Consider the following 19,683-nt stretch of genomic DNA (forward strand, 5'->3'; position numbering starts at 1 on the left):
TTCAGCTGGAAATTTACATAAGTGAGATTTAACTTTCAAATGAATACAGCTCACACGCCAGTTTTCCGTTTTTTCTCACAAAATGTGAACAGTACTTGTAGAGAAATACATCTTCTACCAGAAGAATTGTTAAAATCCTCAAACACTGGCGCTCAAAAGTCTTTTTTAACCTCTTAACTGCACCATATTAAAATTAATGGAATGTGTGAGACGCTGTGCTCATAGCAAAGTAGGGTCATGCCACCTTCTTTGCACAGTGAGTGCAGGATAGTTAGACCTGTTGTTCTGTAACTGTGTAGATGGAATTAGTCTTTTCTGGAATTTATTCTGATTTACAACTATACTCATGTGTAAAGGTATGCCTTAGAAATACTCGTTTACCTAAATGTTGTACCTTGTGACTAGCTATCAATAATATAAAATGTAACAAGAAAAGCACTCCGAGAGTGCAGTACTCCACCAAGGCCGTTCATTCCCCCATATGGCATTGTCAGAAATGCAGCAATTTTATTTAGAAATGCAGCATTTATTTATTAGTTGTTGATGATCAGAAATCGTGGCAACATAGAATGTGGCCATTTAATATAAATGTACCCACAAACAAAATGGCCTTGCAATGAGCACAGGCGTGCATTATGCATGTGTACGTTTTGTACGGATACTGAATCGTGAGACCTAAATATGAAGCAGGTGGCGAGAATTGATGGGACTTGGAAACACTCCCACAATTTAATCAATTGTTCCTTGTATCATTTCCAATGGATAAGTCCCAGTAATTCACAATGGTCAATTTGTAGTAGGATCGCAATCATGTAATTGTCAGCAGGCTGACATAGTGTTCACTTGTCATAATTAGAGTGATAGCATGCTGCTATCTCTCAGTGATACAGAAATCCTTAACAAATCTGTGGATCCAGACTGTAAGCCGCATCACTACCAAAATCTAATCACTTGGTGTTTGTGTCATTTCTGACCTTTCCTGAAAATTTCATCCAATTCTGTCTGTCCGTTTTTGAGTAAAGTAGCTAACAGACAGACAAACGTACACCAATGATCACAGAACTCCCCCGAGGCTCCGCCTCCGCCATGGAGTAATAATTATATTCTAATGTACTATTATAGCTGAGATGGAACTTGAAAGTATTAAAATTATTTCTGCCTTTACCAGTTGCTTCATCAGCTCTGCTCTACATCTCAGAACTATCAATCTTTTTTTGTTGTTCTTCAACAAGCTCCCTCTTACTGTCAGAACAGATCAGTGCCAATGTTTAACAAGTCTTTAAACCCCACCTATACAGACAGGAATTTTACTTTATTTTATAACTTTTGTTCTGTTTTTTCTGTTTGTTTGTTTTTTACAGTTGCTTTACAATGTTTTATTGATGTACTTTTATGTAAAACATCCTGTAATCCCAGTTTTGATAGGTGCTACAGGAAAAACATAAATCAATGCTCATATTTTTGTAGATTTACCTTTATGAAAATTTAAATGCTTGCAATGGAGTATTTTTACTTTTAGCTGCTGAGTGAAAAGTACTTTTCATTTATTGGGCTGCATTACACTTCTTCTGCACTGTGATGTTTCCTTCTCTCTGGCAATTTTTCACATAATGGGACAACATTTCATTCATTTAAAATGACTGTATTTTAAAATCAAAAAATGTTTTAAAAATCCTTTCACTCAGGGTTAAACCAGATTAATTGAAATATCTCTGCATTATGGCTTAATGCAATTTCGAAGCTGCATTTTTTTTGAAAAAGTAAAATGTGTTAACAAATACCATTATAATCAATTGTTGTGCCACAGAGGTGTCTCACCCAAGGGAACATGCTGGTGTAGTGCTGACCACAGCATTGTTATATTCTTTAGAATGGAAAAAAAAGACAGCTCCCACTGGAACTATTCATATTGCAATGTCTGTCATCCATCCATCCATCATCTATACACCGCTTAATCCTCACTAGGGTCATGGGGGGGGGCTGGAGTCTATCCCAGCTGACTCAGGTGAAGGCAGGGGACACCCTAGACAGGTCGCCAGTCTGTCGCAGGGCCACATACAAAGACAAACAAGCACTCACACATTCACACCTACGGGCAATTTAGAATAATCAATTAACCTCAGCATATTTTTGGACTGTGGGAGGAAGCCGGAGTACCCGGAGAAAACCCACGCATGCACAGGGAGAACATGCAAACTCCATGCAGAAAGATCCCGGGAAAGCCGGGACGCGAACCAGGGATCTTCTTGCTGCAAGGCGAAAGTGCTAACCACTACGCCACTGTGCAGCCCCAATGTCTGTCAAATTCATGCAATTTTGCTTAATTTTGTGAGTGTCTTACTTACTTATAGATATGTAGGACTGCATTCTGGCTATGTTTAATAGTCCTGAGAACTGTGCCTTTCTTCTACCCCTAAAATCAATTTCATGGGCCATCAGAGAACCACACAAGACCTGTACAAAGAGCATTTCTACTTCTGTGTGGACAACTCACATCCTTTCTATGGGTAAAGGTGCTCTGTATTTATTATTATATGCATAACAGCAGAAACAGCAGAAATGTGACTCAGTTTGAGGACTGTCTGTCTGAAAAAGGTCTTCCTGTTGATTTTTTTCCTTGTCAAAAGCAATCTTCTCAGAATAATGCAGCTTCAAGAAATTCTTTAATTCATGACTACATGGTCACACACTTTAACTGAAAAGCTACTCATGTTATTTAAATATTCCCGAACATATATACCTGGACTCTGTTTATGCTGGTTGCTTCCAGAGAAAGGCTTGCAACATTGCTGCAGATTCAATCCACCCTGGTAACAAAATGTTTCTGCCTCTGCCCTCAGGAGGGAGGTACAGGTCTATAAGAACTGGGAGGTACAGGTCTATAAGAACTCGAACTACCAGATTGAGGAACAGCTTCTTCCCCAGACCTGAAAACTCTGTACAACCTCATGCACACTCACTTTAAAAGCTTGAGATGAAAGTGAAACTGTACTTTAATCAGTCTGTTGCATATTTATTTTCTTACTTTGAATGTATTTTTACTATATTTTAATGCACTGTTTTATTGTCCACGTCTTTTAATATTGACTTTTAAGCCGGTACTACCAAAAGAATTTCATCATGTGACTGGTGAAAACTAATTGCATAATGACAATAAAGTTTCTTGATCATATGAAAAAAATAAATAAATTTTACACTCTATCCATCCATCATCTATACCTCGCTTAATCTTCATTAGGGTCGCAGTGGGGCTTGGAATCTATCCCAGCTGACTCGGGCAAAGCCAGGGGACACCCTGGACAGGTTGCCAGTCTGTCACAGGGTTACATATACAATCACACTCGCATTCACACCTACAGGCAATTTAGAATAATCAATTAATCTCGGCATATTTTTGGACTGTGGGAGGAAGCCGGAGTACCCGGAGAAAACCCACGCATGCACAGGGAGAACATGCAAACTCCATGCAGAAAGATCCCGGGAAAGCCGGGACGTGAACCAGGGATCTTCTCGCTGCAAGAAACTACTACTGCTAACCGCTACGCGCTGTGCAGCCCGAATTTTACTGTGTAGTGACTGAAATGTTCACTTTGCTGGCACACTAATTCAAAATGTTACTGAAAAACACTGAAACTGTGACGTGGGCTGAAAAGTTTTTATTATTTACAGGAGGTAACTTGTATACATCTTCAAACCGTAATTTTATCTTTAAACACCATCTTAACCAAGTTGAAAAATGGATTCTACATATAAAATCACTCCACAACTTCCCTCAAAAGTGATTATTTTTGCAGATATAAATGGTTTGTTACAGTAGTTTTATGCTTTAAGAAATGGCAACTTTCACCCTTATTAGAACAAAAAAAAAATGAAAATAAAGATTTATTATCCATGTGTTGTTTATTTTTTTTGAGATGTCATTTATGGCATAGAAAACATTGTCCAGTACTTTAATTGCTTTTTGTAATACGTAATAAAAGCTCATTGTAAGTCTGCAGATACAATTATAACAGGCAGTTTTTCCAAAAACAGTGGTAGCATGGAGTCAAGTCCCATTATCAGCTGTGATGTCCTCACATAATGTTGTATACAAATCTCAGTTGTCACCATTTTCACTGCTCTGTATGAGTCTTTGGTAGTTTTGAGCTATTTCCATTTCATTTTTTTTGTTATTTATGTGAATGAAGAGTTTGCTTTTTAAAACACCTGTGGAATTAGCCCTTCCAGATGTGACCAGATGTAGCCACATAAAGTCATAACAACATAAGACGAGAGTACATTTTTACAAAACTCAAAGTGGAAATATGTTAACTGTTTTGAAACAATGAAAGCAAGAAACCTGATTTACTGTCGACATGACGCTTCAAGTACAGCTTTAATTTGCCATTAATTTATTTTAAATTAATGACAAATACATAACTTACATATATTTTAAGAAAAAGAAATAAAAATCCCCCAAAGTCCAGTGGTCTCCCTGCCTGCACCCTGATACTCTGCCGTGATGATTCAGTCCCACACAGTGTACACAGAGATGAGTCAAGCCTCTTATCTCTGCTAAGTCACGGCCTCATCTTGGGCAGATGTTGTGGTCAGTGATGAGTTTCTCCATCCTCTTTATCTTGCGTTTATTCTTGGGCATGGGTTTGTCATACATGCCGTTCCTCAGTAGATGCTCCTTGCTGTGATGAATCTGAGCGCCGTGCTGCAGCTGGAAGGAGCACAGAGCTTTCAGGGGCCTCAGCAGAACCTGGGAATTGAAGAATGATGAAAAATACAATGAGTATATTTAGAATACCGAATCCTCTCCTAGCCAACAGATTTATATGCTACCAGATGAGCATCAAACAGATAAAGTTAGCATGTTGCTGAACAGAGATGAGCACAGGGATGTCATGATAACTGATTGTAATTCTGCAGGTGATTCCACAGCAAATTTGTGGGGAAAAAAAAAACAACACACACAGATTGTGATATTGGGTCAACAATTAGGGTTCAGGTATAGATGGCCAAAAAAATGATTGCAAACGGTGTCACATTCATAATTTGGATCAGTACACAGAGTTCAAGCCGAGAGAGTTTCTGTTGTTTCCTTATTACTCTGCCAAGGAATGCAGCGGAGTTATGCGACGATCGGCGTACGTTTGTCCTTCTGTGAATCTGTCTGTGCACATTACTCAAAAATGGACCAACAGATTTGGATAAAATTTTCAGGGAAGGTCAGAAATGACACAAGGACCACCTCATTATATTTTGGCAGTGATGTGGCTTATAATCTGGATCCATGGATTTGTTAAGGATTTCCGTATCATTGTGAGATAGCGGCACAGCGTCACTGTAACTATTACAAAAAGTGAACATTACGTCAGCTGCCTGCTGATGATCACATGATTGCAATCCTACTACAAATCCACAGTTATGACTTATCGGGACTTATCCTTTGGAAATGATAGAAGGAACAACTGATTAAATTGTGGAGGTGTTTCTGAGTCCCATCAATTCTTGCTGCCTGCTACATATTGTAATGTTCTGAGTTAATCACGTTCTGTGCCTTTAAGGCAGAGTGCACGCTGACTGGCAGCTGTTGGTCACAAGGGACTTTTAGGCAAGTTTAGGGAAGTTAATGTGTGTGTGTTCTGCCTCTTTTCGGTTGGAACTGAGGCTAGTAACGTTGAGCTGGCGTGGGTTATGGCCAGAACAGTAGCCCATTCTGTTAACTGTGCTTCAACAAATAAACAAGAAGGCCAAGACACTGGAAATGTGATTATTTCACACCAGCAGAATATTACAATATTTACGTCACGCAATTTGGTATCCGTACATACTGACACATGCATAACACACGCCTGTGCTCAGCACAAGGTCTTTTTGTTTGTGTGTACATCTATATTAAATGGCCACATTCTATGTTGCCGTGATTTGTGATCATCAATAACTAATAAACAAATGCTGCATTTCAACAAATATATGCTGCATTTCTGACAATGCCATATGACACAATGAACAGCCTTGGCGGAGTACTGCGCCCTCTGAGTGTTTTTCTTGTATTGAGAACATGTCGTTACTATGTTCACATCCTAAAATGTTACTGTTAAGCATTTTTCAGACATGGGATACGTAACACTACTGGCTACATCAATCTGTTAAAGTGATGGTATTCAGTCATTCAGACAGAAGTCACATTTTCCTTAATGTTTCTCGTTGCTCTGTGTTTTTCTATCACATTTCTTAGTTTTTTTTCCCTAAACGTCTTTATGGTGACAATGTTGAGCAGATGAAACCAACACACACAGACACACTCACACACACGACTATATCTGAAGCTTTCCAGAGGCTCAGAACAAAAACTCACATCATAGTGCCCACAAGTTTTAAACACTTGAAGGCTACTTTCCACAGTGTTTCGTGCCACCATAAAATACTTTGTGTTTTTTCTAGACAAAACATTTGTTTTAAAATCTAGTAATGTCTTTTTTTCTTAACTACAAAAGCTCCTGCCCATGTTTTTTTAAATAGAAGAGCTAAAGTTCAAATACATTCATTTAATTAGCTTTGTTGGAGTAGTGAAATGGGTAAAGCAAATTGTAGGATTTCATTGATATTAGTACCGACTACCAAATTTCTGTTATTGTCTCATGCCAGTCAAGTGTTTAGCAGTGTAAGAGACAGATGTTTATCTCCAAAAACAGAGCTAAAAGGAGTGTGTGAACACTGGACATAAATTTATCAGGTAAATACAATCATGACTCAAACTTAAGGCTAACGTCGCTCTATCTGCTCGATGTGTGAACAGGCAACTGTTAACATGCGACATGAACTAACACTCTCATATAATGATCAAAAACGTTTCATCACGACACCTCTTGGATCTCGTCGTTCCGCTCCAGGATTGACAGAGCGACAGCAGCACATTCCAGCGTGGATAGACAGATGTTGGAGGGTTGAGTGCGGATCACGTACTGACTGGACAGAGTCCTGTTGAGCTGCACCTGGAAAACCAAAGCAGAGGTGATCAATAGTGTAGTAATCTCACTCTAGTGACACTGTTTTTTATGGGTTAAAGGTTTAATTCCAGATTCATATCTGCTTGGTAACAAATGAGTCAACTGCAGCTGATAAACTGTGACTGTGTTTAACAGCCTATTCAATTCAATTCAATTCAATTTTTTTATAGAGCGCCAATTACAGTCAAATTGTCTCGAGACGCTTTACAGAACCCATATGCCTGACCCCCAGAGCAAGCCAAAAGGCGACAGTGGCAAGGAAAACACCCTTTTAACAGGGAAAAAAACCTCGAGCAGAACCCGGCTCTAATGTGGGGGGACCCATCTGCCTGCTGGCCGGGCGGGTTGAGAGGGACAGAAGAAGTAGAGAGGTAGAGATAGAGGGGTAGAGGTAGAGATAGAGGGATACAGATAGAGAGATAGAGATAGAGGGGTAGAGGTAGAGATAGAGGGATACAGATAGAGGGGTAGCGATAGAGAGGTGGGGGGGTGGGACACAAGGACCATAAAACACAGCCACACATCTGAAGCATCCAGCATCCAGCTCTGGGACCAGGGACACTCGGAGAAAGGACACAGAAAGAAACAGAGTGAATGTAATGCAATAATGGTATATATAGTAAATACATAGGTAGTTAGAGAAGGGCTCAGTGCATCCAGAGAGGTTCCCCAGCAGCCTAGGCCTATAGCAGCATAACTAGGGGCAAACTAAAGGGACGTCAAGAGGGGAAGTCAGTTGTGCAAATGAAAACACCAGCTCACCCCGTCAGGGTCACCCAGTCAGCCCTAACTATAAGCTTTGTCGAAAAGGAAGGTTTTAAGCCTGGTCTTAAAAATAGAGAGGGTGTCCGCCTCCCGAACCCAAACTGGGAGCTGGTTCCACAGGAGAGGTGCCTGATAACTGAAGGCTCTGCCTCCCATTCTACTTTTAGAGATTCTAGGAACAACAAGTAAGCCTGCAGTCTGAGAGCGAAGAGTTCTGCTAGGATAATATGGTACTATCAGGTCTTTAAGATATGATGGAGATTGGTTGTTAAGAGCTTTATATGTCAGAAGCTGAGTCCTATCTGTTCGAAGTGAAGAAAAGTACACAGTGTGATTTGCAGTTTCATCCTGTCTCCATGTTGGGGATTATTTACAATCATGAGCAACAAATGAACTTAATTCTGTTGCTCCACATGCATAAATGTTCACACTTTGTAGAGGCTGGATTCCGGTGCTGTTTGGTGCTGCAAGTATTTAATAAACTCAAAGGAAAAACACCTACAAATGGATGGAAGCAACAAACTACACTTCATCTCCTGTTATTGTTTTACCAAAACCTGGATTACATTCACTATTGAGTAGCCTCATTAATCTCACATTATATTTTTATAGACACTTCAGTTCGTAATATAGGTGAAACTGTAAAGTTGTTATGCAATATTTCAGATTTTTTTGAGACTAATATTGGTGCTAAAATGTTGAAAAAGAACTTCCGTGTTAAACATGTTCGGGGAAATTCAAAGGATGGAATCCAGCAAGGCAAAGAGTTTTGTGTAAATTAACAGATGTGCAAAAGCAAGTGACATATAAGCCACTGAAGGATCATTAACAGTCAACTTTTTCTTTTCCAAAAGACCCAGAAATCATGTGTAAGTAAATACTGCGCGTATTCCTGAAATCTGTTTCACAATTGCATTTAGTCAAAACTACAGAAAAGAGAAGAAATGCTGCACAGTGTTCACCTGCCTACATTCAAGATACTTCTTCTTCTTTTACTCTTGAGTGTCAATTAGTCATTTCATGTGGGCGACGCAGCTTTCCCTCCAGTGGGTGTAATTTACGTCATCTCAGGTTAACAGGACACTGTTCTCTATTCCCCTGACCTCATCCTCTTTTAATGAAACACCACAGTTCTACACACCTGTTTGGGCAGGTGGAACAGGCTGTTCTTGAGGAACATGTTTTTGGCCTGGCTCCAGGTGCCGTCTATGATGATCACATTATGTTTCACGGAGCCCACGTCTTGGTATTGCACTAAATCTTCCAGGTTCTGGGATTTGGGACCTGGGTACAAGATCAGTGTTCTGCTGTCCCGACACACCGCAGCCAGCTCCGGGTGCCTGAGGGGAGAGTAAATGGAGTCACCACCTAAACGTGCTCATGGATGTTTCGGGATATTTAGCGTATTTAAACACTTACTTTTCCTCGTTAAACCTCCTTCCAACTATGACATTGCACTTTCCTTGAGGCAAACAAGCAGCGAGTAGAGGCACTGTGCGAAGTACTCGGCTCTCCTGAAAGCAAAACAGTTAGAGAACTTAGTTGAAACCATTAGTGTTTCATCAACGTGTGCATTATTTTCATTAGCTGACATGATTAATCAATGGTGAAAAGCTACAAACAATACTGTACATATTCCTGGCACAATATTAAAATGTATTTCTAACAATCTCACAAAATAGTAGGGCTGCAACTAACGATTATTCTCACAGTTCATTAATCTGGTTGTTTTTTTCTGTCTATAAAATGTTCAGCAAAGGTGAAAAATGTCAATATGTAATGTTCTCAAATGTCTTGATTTGTTCACAACCCAAAGATATTTAGTTTACTGCCTTGGAGGAAGGAGAAACTGGAAATGATAAAGCTTTAAGAAGCTGGAATCTCAGAATTCAGCCTTTTTTTCCTTTCTTTTTCACTTAAAAATGACTAGCCCAGATAAATCAGCAATAAAATATTTGGCAGTTAATTAAACAGTTGACAACTAATCGATTAATTGTTACACCTCTAAAACCAAGATATCATTGCAAAATAAAAAAAAATCTGAAGAAATGAGGCTTAAATGTATATAACGAAACTGAAACAGTAGAAATACCAATATTGAATTGATGCTAAAATAAAGCTACATTTAAATATCCAAGCTTTCAAAAACTAAAAAAAACAAACAAACAAACATATAAACTGAAATGAAGCTTAAGTCCCGAACTACTTCTGACTCAGGAACACTGGCCTCTTCCATCTCAGATCAAACTGTATTTAACAATAGCGTCTTTACATTCCTATAATAACATTAGAATAACATTTCCCCCAAAAGACTGGCATAGGAGGGTGAGTAGTTTTTAGAGTTCAGATAGTATCCATAAAAAAGCAATAACTGCAGCCCACTCAGATGACTGTACGAACATGTCATTGCAACTCGCTTCACATATCTTGATACTGACACTGGTGAGATTTTCCAAGTAAATAAAACAAACTGGAAAATCTGAGGAGACAAAACTGGGAGTTTAAAAGGTTAGAGGATGTCATATTTAGGTGTGCCATTTACACTGGCATAGCTTCTGCTACCTGTAATCATTTCTAGTGTTAACACTGCGGATTACAAGAATCTTTACACTTACTTACATTGTAAGTGATGTGAGTCAATGTCAACTTTTCTGTACAAAAAAGACATTCAGAAGTTGAGTTCGAGCTTAAATAAATCAAAGAGTGTATCTTCCACAGCTCCAGTCATTTTAGTATAAAAATCCCTGTTTGGCTTCAACAGTGCTGAGCTGGAGATTCAGTCACTGCATTTCTGCAGATTCACCAAGCTGAATTTCAGACCGTTTATTAATACAAACAATAAAACTTAAGATAAAAAGTGTGAAAATATGGTAGCAAATCAGTAGGGCCACGTACGGCCTAGAATAGTTATTAATTATTTCAGATTTTTGTCAGTACTTGCCAGCAGTTGTTTCCATCTGCTTACTTCTCTCCTGCTCACATACACTGCATTTCTATACAGCTGAAATCCCAACAAGCAGGGTTTTTTTTTAGCTATTTTTTTAAAAACATATTTTTCAGTTTCTGTTTTCAGACAACAGACTAAGTATGAAATGATGACTGAAACGCAGAGTATTAACATTAACATGTTAACGGCTGCACAGCGGCTTGGTGGTTAGCACTTGCAGCTAGAACATCCCCGGTTCACATCCCGGCCTTCCTGGGAACTTTCTGCATGGAGTTTGCATGTTCTCCCTGTGCATGTGTGGGTTTTCTCCAGGTACTCCAGCTTCCTCCCACAGTCCAAAAATATGCTGATGTTAATTGGTAACTCTAAATTGTCTGTAGGTGTGTGTTCTGCCCTGAGTGGTTTCAATAAACATTGAGTTAATTGTCAAAAGTGCGTTTTATATTGTTCTGTGCAGAAAACCGTTCAGACTGTGCCTTTATTTTGACATTGCAAAGTAGCAGGAAACAGGAAGTGGTAAGCAGGAAAAACAGGAAGTAGATCGGTAAGCTGTGGAGAGGTCATGATGGCATGTGCGTTTTTCTGCTGTCTAATCCAGCTCAATCCTGCCTGTGTATCCCTCAGGAAGCAATGACTGTAAGAAATGACTGTTTATTACACATGTAGTGATCGGTATTATTGACCTTGTGGACCAGTTCAGAGTTTATACAATGATAATAATTACCTTGTTACGCCACATAACTATAGCAGTTCCGTTGTATGGTACACGTGCCTGCCTTATTTTTCATTGAATTTAACTTACTTGTTATATAATTAGCGGCTCATGATAGTGACAAAAGCTTCAATTGTTTCTATTTGTTCGCTACTCACACAGCAATGTATTGAGTGTATTTTTGTGTTTTTCTCTTTAGTTTCACTCCAATTCAATGTTGCAGAGGATAATAAAGGAGCAGGACGCTCATTTTCCTGGCTCTTGAAAAGGAGTTTGGCTGGCTGTTTACCTATGTTAACACTTTGGAAGTAGAACACATAGTGAGAACAGTAAAGTGAAAAGTCATTGATATCAGAGGGACTCATCTGCAGCAGTCATGGAGGCCCAGACGACAGCTACAGGAGAGAAAGCGCCATCAAAGTACGGCTCTAAATCTTCCTCCTCCAAGCGTTCAGTAGCCGATGCCGCTGCCATAGCTAGAGCTACAGCTGAAGCTGCACGCACCAGAATCACATTTGCACAAAAAGAACTGGAACTGAAAAAACAGAAAGCCAAATTAGATTTGGAAAAGGCTAATTTAGAAGCTGATTTAGAAGCACTGGAAATTCAAAGGGAAGCTGCTGCCGCCAACGCAAGGGCTGAAGTTCTAGAGGCTGCAGCAGAACTAGAACGTGAAGATATGCTCAGCGCCAGGAGTGCCGCCTCACCACAGGTAATAAGAAAGCGAACAGAAGCATATGTGGAAGATCAGGCTCAGGCAAGCCTCAATCCTGACACGTCCTATCTACATAATAAAGAGTCATCTCCATCAATAAAGCAAGAAGCTGCGGTATTAGATGTCACACACCATCACGATGCCTTGCCCACAACGCCAAGGCTCCCAGAACAGGATGAATGTTTACCAGCGCTACAATATCAGATGCGTCCACCTCAGCACCCCAGCTCACAACCAGACTCTCCCTACAAGACTTACCAGGGGCAAGGCTCCTCTTCATTCAGGAATGTGGGCTATTTAGACCATCTCTCTAAGAACAATGCACCAGACTCTTCTACTACTCCAGCAGCTAACATGATAGACTTTGCTAAGTATTTGGCTCGCAGGGAGTTAGTGACTACGGGACTGACTAGATTTGACGATCGACCTGAGAGCTTCAGAGCATGGAGGTCCTCCTTCTTTAATGCCACACAGGGTTTAGAGCTAACGCCCAGTGAAGAGTTGGATCTACTAGTAAAATGGCTGGGAAAAGAATCATCGGAGCACATTAAAAGACTTCGAGCTGTCCATGTCACCAACCCTCAGGCTGCACTTCGGTTGTCTTGGACAAGGCTTCAAGAGTGCTACGCCACCCCAGAAGTGATAGAAAGTGCTCTATTTAAGCGGCTGGACAGCTTTCCTCGTCTCACTTCAAAGGAAAATATTAAGCTGAGAGAACTGAGTGACCTGCTTACGGAGCTACTCTCAGCTAAAGAAGATGAGTACTTACCTGGTCTTAGCTACCTCGACACACCTCGAGGCATTAAGCCCATCGTAGAAAAGCTGCCACCAAACCTACAGGAAAAATGGCTGTCAGTTGGTTCAAGATATAAAGAACACAACGTTTGCTTCCCTCCATTCTCTTTCTTTGTGGACTTTGTCGGTGGTCAGGCAAGGGCCAGAAACGACCCAAGCTTTGTTTTGACAAACAGCAGCCGCACTCATTACCACGAGGAAAGACCCATAGCAAAGCGTGATGGTATGAAGACTGCTATATCTGTCCGTAAGACAGATGTGCTAGCGAGCCCAGATCCAAGCTCCACTCACAGAGCAGATATGAACAACAGAAGTGGTAGTGATCCAGCAAAGTACTGTCCGCTTCACAACAGATCTCATCCTCTGGAAAAATGCAGAGCCTTTAGAATGAAGCCGCTGGCAGAACGCAAGAAGTTATTAAAAGAACACAGACGATGTTTCAGGTGCTGCTCTGCTACTCACATGGCCAGAGAATGTCCAGTGGAGCTGAAATGCAGTGAGTGTGAAAGTGACCAGCACTGCACTGCCATGCATCTAGACACTACTCTCCCATCGGCGGTGTCTCCCACAATGGAGCCCAGCGTGGAGCAGCGAAGCAACTCCCCTCAAGAGGTAACTTCAAGGTGTACTGAAGTATGTGGAGAAGGTCTCCCAGCACGATCCTGTGCCAAAATATGCTTGGTGCAAGTCTTTCCACAAGGACAACGAGCACGCTCTGTCAAGATGTATGCTATCCTGGACGACCAAAGCAATCGCTCGCTAGCCAGAACTGAGTTCTTTGAGCTCTTTGGCATCCATGGCAACCATTCATCTTACCTGATGAAGACCTGTGCTGGTTCCACCGAAATGACTGGCAGGAAGGCAGTCGGTTTTCAGATCGAAGCGAGGAATGGAGAAGTATGCTTCGACTTACCTCCACTCATCGAATGCAATCAGATCATGAGCAACCGATCCGAGATCCCCACACCAGAGGTCGCCCTTTCCCATGCTCACCTAAGATCTGTGGCGCCTTACATCCCAGAGCTGGATCCTGAAGCACAGATCCTGATCCTATTGGGGAGGGACCTCATACGTGCTCACAAGGTGCGAAAGCAGATTAATGGCCCCCACGATGCACCTTTCGCACAGCATTTGGATTTAGGGTGGGTGATAGTAGGGGAGGTTTGTATTGACGGTGCTCACAAGCCCACTGTATCCGTCTACAAGACTTATGTCCTCCAGAATGGACGCCCGTCTTGTATGACGCCATGTCAGAACCACATCCGTGTTAAGGAGAAGGCAAGCTATGGCGGGGAGCACAAACGCAGTATCTCCACCCACCTGTCTAGTCATTCCGCAACTAGTGTGTCTGCTGAAGACGAACTTGGACAATATGTGTTCATGAGAACAGAAAATGATAACAAACCTGCCTGGTCCTTTGAGGACGAGATATTTCTGGAGACCATGCAGGAACAGTTCAAACAAGATGAGCAGAACAGCTGGACTGCACCGTTGCCATTCAGGTCACCCAGACCACGCCTCCCAAACAACCATGCACAAGCACTTTCACGTCTTCACTCCTTGCAGCGAACACTCCACAAAAACCCGAGAATGAAAGAACAGTTCATAGCTTTCATGCAGAAGCTCTTTGAAAACGGACATGCGGAAGAAGCACCCCCTCTCCTCAAAAATGAAGAGTGCTGGTACTTGCCCATCTTTGGGGTGTACCATCCTCGAAAGCCAGGTAACATAAGAGTTGTGTTTGACTCGAGCGCGCAAGAAGGTGGCATCTCTCTCAATAAGGTCTTACTCTCAGGTCCCGACTTGAATAACTCTCTCCTTGGAGTCCTGCTCAGGTTCAGGAAGGAACTTGTTGCACTTACAGCTGACATCCAACAGATGTTCTACGGCTTTCTGGTGAGAGAAGACCACAGAAACTACTTACGGTTCCTCTGGCACAGAGATAACGACCTGACTAAGGAGATAGCAGAGTACCGCATGCGAGTGCATGTGTTTGGAAATAGCCCTTCACCGGCTGTGGCTATATATGGTCTTCGAAGGGCTGCACAAGAAGGTGAACAGAAGTATGGGGCTGATTCACGCCACTTTGTCGAAAGACATTTCTACGTGGACGATGGACTCATCTCCCTCCCGACTGAAGCTGAGGCCATTGATCTGCTCAAACGCACTCAAGCATCACTGGCAGAATCAAATCTCAAACTGCACAAGATTGCTTCCAATAGTACTACAGTGATGCAAGCTTTTACACCTGGAGACCTGGCAGCAGGCCTAAAAGACTTAGGCCTTGATGAAGAAACATTACCCATGCAAAGAAGCCTGGGTTTATGCTGGGACATAGACCGTGACTCCTTTACATTCAGAGTAGCAATCGACGACAAACCGTTCACCCGTCGCGGAGTGCTATCCACTGTCAATAGCCTCTTCGATCCGTTGGGTCTTGTTGCACCAGTGACCATCCGTGGCCGAGCACTGCTCAGAGAACTCTCTGCTGATGTTCATGATTGGGACACCGAACTCCCCACAGACAAGTTCAACAAATGGGAGACATGGAAAAAATCATTGCAGGAGTTGAGTAACCTCCATCTTTCCCGCTCCTACATACGTCAGTCCTTATCCAGCACCACCTACTCTGAGTTGTGTCTCTTCTCCGATGCTTCCAACTGGGCCATAGGAGCAGTGGCTTACCTGAGGGTCATTACACCAGATGAACGGTGTAGAGTTGGCTTTGTGCTTGGAAAAGCAAAGCTAGCTCCTCAACCAGAGCCCACTATCCCTCGGCTCGAATTGTGTGGAGCTGTGCTGGCTGTGGAAATGGCTGAACTGATTCTTGATGAACTTGACCACAAGCCAGACAATGTAAAGTTTTACTGTGACAGCAAAGTGGTCCTGGGGTATATCCACAATGACTCTAAGCGATTCTTTGTATACGTGCACAATCGTGTTCACCGTATACGCCGGACAACTTCTCCTAAACAGTGGCACTACGTGCCTACAGAGCAAAACCCAGCTGATCTAGCCACCAGGTCTGTGCCTGCGTCACGGCTCAGTGACACCATGTGGTTCACAGGACCAGAGTTCCTCCACAAGCCACCCCAGCCTGAAACACACAAGACCTTTAACCTGGTGGATCCTGAAACGGATGCGGATGTGAGACCGCAGCTGATCACTCTTGCTACTCACCTGAGTGAAGGTAAACTTACCTTAGAACGGTTCCAGCGCTTTTCCACTTGGAAATCTTTGAGGAGGGCAGTTTCCTTCTTGATCCACCAAGCTCGGTCATACAAATCTCATTTGTCAGACGCATGCAAAGGATGGCACCGCTGCAACAAACTTCGTACTCCAGAGGAGCTAGCAGCGGCAAAGCGGGCCATACTCAAGACTGTTCAAAGAGATGCTTACCCAGAGGAATATGCTGCACTACAGGAGAACAGAGTGATCCCAAGATCAAGCGTAATTCTGGATCTTGATCCTTTCATGCATGACGGTCTCATGCTGACGGGTGGACGCCTGAGACACGCGACGATTGATCCAGATGTGAAGAATCCAATCATTCTCCCCAAACAAAATCACGTCACGACATTACTGGTGAGACATTACCACGCAGAAGTGGAACACCAAGGTCGACAATTCACAGAAGGTGCAATCAGAGCTGCTGGCCTGTGGATTGTCACAGGCAAGCGGCTGATAGAGTCAGTCATTCACCGTTGTGTCACCTGCCGCAAGCTAAGAGGGAAGCTAGAAGTCCAGAAAATGGCCGACCTCCCTCCAGAACGGCTCAGTTCATCACCGCCATTTACATACGTGGGACTAGATGTCTTTGGTCCCTGGAGTGTGGTCACTCGACGCACTAGAGGTGGCACAGCCCAGAGCAAGCGATGGGCTATACTTTTTACATGCATGAGTACAAGGGCTGTGCATATAGAAGTCATCGAGTCCATGGACTCAGCTGGATGTATCAATGCACTGCGAAGATTTTTCGCTTTAAGAGGGCCGGCAAAGCAGCTGAGATCAGACAGGGGCACAAACTTTGTTGGAGCCAGCTGCGAAATGGAGATGGGACGAGATGCTAGAAGCCAAAGCAACACCCTAAAGTACCTTCATGAGAATGGTTGCACGTGGGAGTTCAACCCTCCGCATGCATCTCACATGGGAGGAGTTTGGGAGCGCATGATCGGCGTAACCCGGAGGATACTTGACGCCATACTGCTGCGAACCAAACACACTTACCTGACTCACGACGTGCTCTGTACTTTGATGGCAGAGGTGTCTGCCATAATCAATGCGAGACCATTAGTTCCTGTCTCCTCCGATCCCTCTTCACCAATGCTGCTGACACCTGCTCTGCTTTTGACTCAAAAACCAGGTGTGCCTGCTCCAGCTGGCAGCTTCGATGAAAAGGATCTCTTCAAGTGTCAGTGGAAACGAGTGCAGACACTCGCAAATGAGTTCTGGAACCGATGGAGAAATGAATACCTCCATACTCTTCAACCAAGGCGCAAGTGGCACACAGCATGTCGTAACCTACAGGTTGGAGACATTGTGCTGCTCAAAGAGACTCAATCACCACGCAATCAGTGGCCAATGGCTGTGGTCACTTCCACCCTTCCGGGCAGTGATGGGAAAGTCCGCAAAATTGAAGTCAGGATGACATCACAAGACAAAACAAAGACTTTCTTAAGGCCCATCTCTGAAGTCATCTTACTTCTGGCAGGAGGTCAAGGGTCAAGTAAGGACAATAAAGACTGAAGTGGCATCTGTAAATGCCAGACGGGGAGTGTTCTGCCCTGAGTGGTTTCAATAAACATTGAGTTAATTGTCAAAGTGCGTTTTATATTGTTCTGTGCAGAAAACCGTTCAGACTGTGCCTTTATTTTGACATTGCAAAGTAGCAGGAAACAGGAAGTGGTAAGCAGGAAAAACAGGAAGTAGATCGGTAAGCTGTGGAGAGGTCATGATGGCATGTGCGTTTTTCTGCTGTCTAATCCAGCTCAATCCTGCCTGTGTATCCCTCAGGAAGCAATGACTGTAAGAAATGACTGTTTATTACACATGTAGTGATCGGTATTATTGACCTTGTGGACCAGTTCAGAGTTTATACAATGATAATAATTACCTTGTTACGCCACATAACTATAGCAGTTCCGTTGTATGGTACACGTGCCTGCCTTATTTTTCATTGAATTTAACTTACTTGTTATATAATTAGCGGCTCATGATAGTGACAAAAGCTTCAATTGTTTCTATTTGTTCGCTACTCACACAGCAATGTATTGAGTGTATTTTTGTGTTTTTCTCTTTAGTTTCACTCCAATTCAATGTTGCAGAGGATAATAAAGGAGCAGGACGCTCATTTTCCTGGCTCTTGAAAAGGAGTTTGGCTGGCTGTTTACCTATGTTAACACTTTGGAAGTAGAACACATAGTGAGAACAGTACAGTGTGAATGTGAGAGTGATTGTTACTCTGCTTATGTAGCCTGGACCTGTGACACCCTAAGTCAGCTGGGATAGACTCCAGCCCCCCACGACCCTTATGCGGATTAAGCTGTATATAGAAAATGGATGGATGGATGTTAGCCGGCAGTCACCTCAGAACCGTTTTCAGCCTGCAGTTTTGCACCACTAAACAACTGATTATAAAGCCACAATGTTGTCTAACAAATTCGCCATCTACATGAGTTAAAAACAACAGCAGTGCTGTGAGATTGGAAATATTATATTATAAACGTATCACTTTGAGAATAAGCTAAAAGTGATAGAAAGTCCTGGTTTTGCAAACTCATTCACAGCTGTGTCAGCTGCCAAGCACTCAACTGTCTTGCTAGATGCTGTGAATCACAGATACAGAGACAGTCTTCTTCCTGAAGCAGGCATGGACAGCAGCATTTAAAGCTACAGACACTGAAACAGCACGTTTTAAACAGGGGTTATATATAGTCATGGTGAAATGAACCGTCTTTGCAGTATGCTGGGCTAAGAAAAAAACAAAAAACAAACCTGAAATACACATTCTGGGGATATGTGAGACCTTCATTAATTAGCCGAAAATGTGCACAATATGGGACCTTTAATACCTTTCAACGCTTGCCGTTTTGCTGAAGCCTCAAACTAGCTGTATGTAAACAGATGAGGGTTGTGAATTTCATCCCCCGCTTTGAGAGGACTTATTACCACTTTCAGAGGACTACTGTTGACGAAGTGTCACAGTAAACATGAAGGGACTCACCTCTGCAGGATGCTGCACTACGTACAGACATGTGGACACCTCCAGAGGTTGTGGTGGAAGAAAAGGACAGAGACACACCTTCTGAGGGCGACTACATGGGAGGAAAGTTGAAGACGTGAAGCTGTGATTTCACAGTAAGTTTCCAGCCTATAGCCCATCTCTGTGGAGCTTTCTGTAACGACATAAATCTGCTCCCTCATTAAAGCATGCCACTCGGGAGAAAGAGAGGACGAGGTGAAGGGTTTCTGTCGAAACACTCTAACTCTGCTAGCTAGCATTTAGCCTCACTGTAATTCAGCTCACCGGCACCGTAAACAGGTCGGTCTTCTCTCGCCGACCTCCACCGGCAGGGCAGCCAGGTCTCCGAAAGCGTCGACTAACCCATCGTCCGTGGAGCCGCTGTCCGGTCCGTTTTCTCCAGGGGGGTCCGTGGAACAAACACCGGGGACATTGTCCATTGCGGAGTTAGCAAAAAGCTAACTAGCGCAAGTACTCAAACACAGCGCCGATGGAGGGGGGAAGACT

The 19,683-nt window shown here is 42.7% G+C and overlaps 1 protein-coding gene across 1 annotated transcript; it reads right to left on the minus strand.

Annotated features, from left to right (window-relative positions):
• Window positions 1-3,638: 3,638 nt before the first annotated feature.
• dtwd2 (DTW domain containing 2) lies at window positions 3,639-19,683 on the minus strand. The gene is made up of 6 exons (XM_023273052.3): window positions 19,462-19,683; window positions 19,159-19,249; window positions 9,186-9,280; window positions 8,908-9,106; window positions 6,858-6,986; window positions 3,639-4,747 (listed from the first exon to the last, which is right to left on the minus strand). Exons 1-6 carry the CDS (start codon window positions 19,614-19,616, stop codon window positions 4,568-4,570), a joined length of 849 nt encoding a protein of 282 aa, XP_023128820.2. The 5' UTR covers window positions 19,617-19,683; the 3' UTR covers window positions 3,639-4,567.

Source organism: Amphiprion ocellaris, chromosome 17, assembly GCF_022539595.1.
Source record: "Amphiprion ocellaris isolate individual 3 ecotype Okinawa chromosome 17, ASM2253959v1, whole genome shotgun sequence".
Lineage (NCBI taxonomy): Eukaryota > Metazoa > Chordata > Actinopteri > Pomacentridae > Amphiprion > Amphiprion ocellaris.

Bases quoted from the DNA above. Each gene is read 5' to 3' on its own strand.
- dtwd2 (XM_023273052.3), bottom strand. From the start codon at position 19,616: ATGGACAATGTCCCCGGTGTTTGTTCCACGGACCCCCCTGGAGAAAAC. The intron at 19,250-19,461 runs GTGAGCTGAATT...CCTCCCATGTAG, and splicing joins CCGACCTGTTTACGGTGCCG to TCGCCCTCAGAAGGTGTGTC. The intron at 9,281-19,158 runs GTGAGTCCCTTC...TTTTGCTTTCAG, and splicing joins TAGTGCAGCATCCTGCAGAG to GAGAGCCGAGTACTTCGCAC.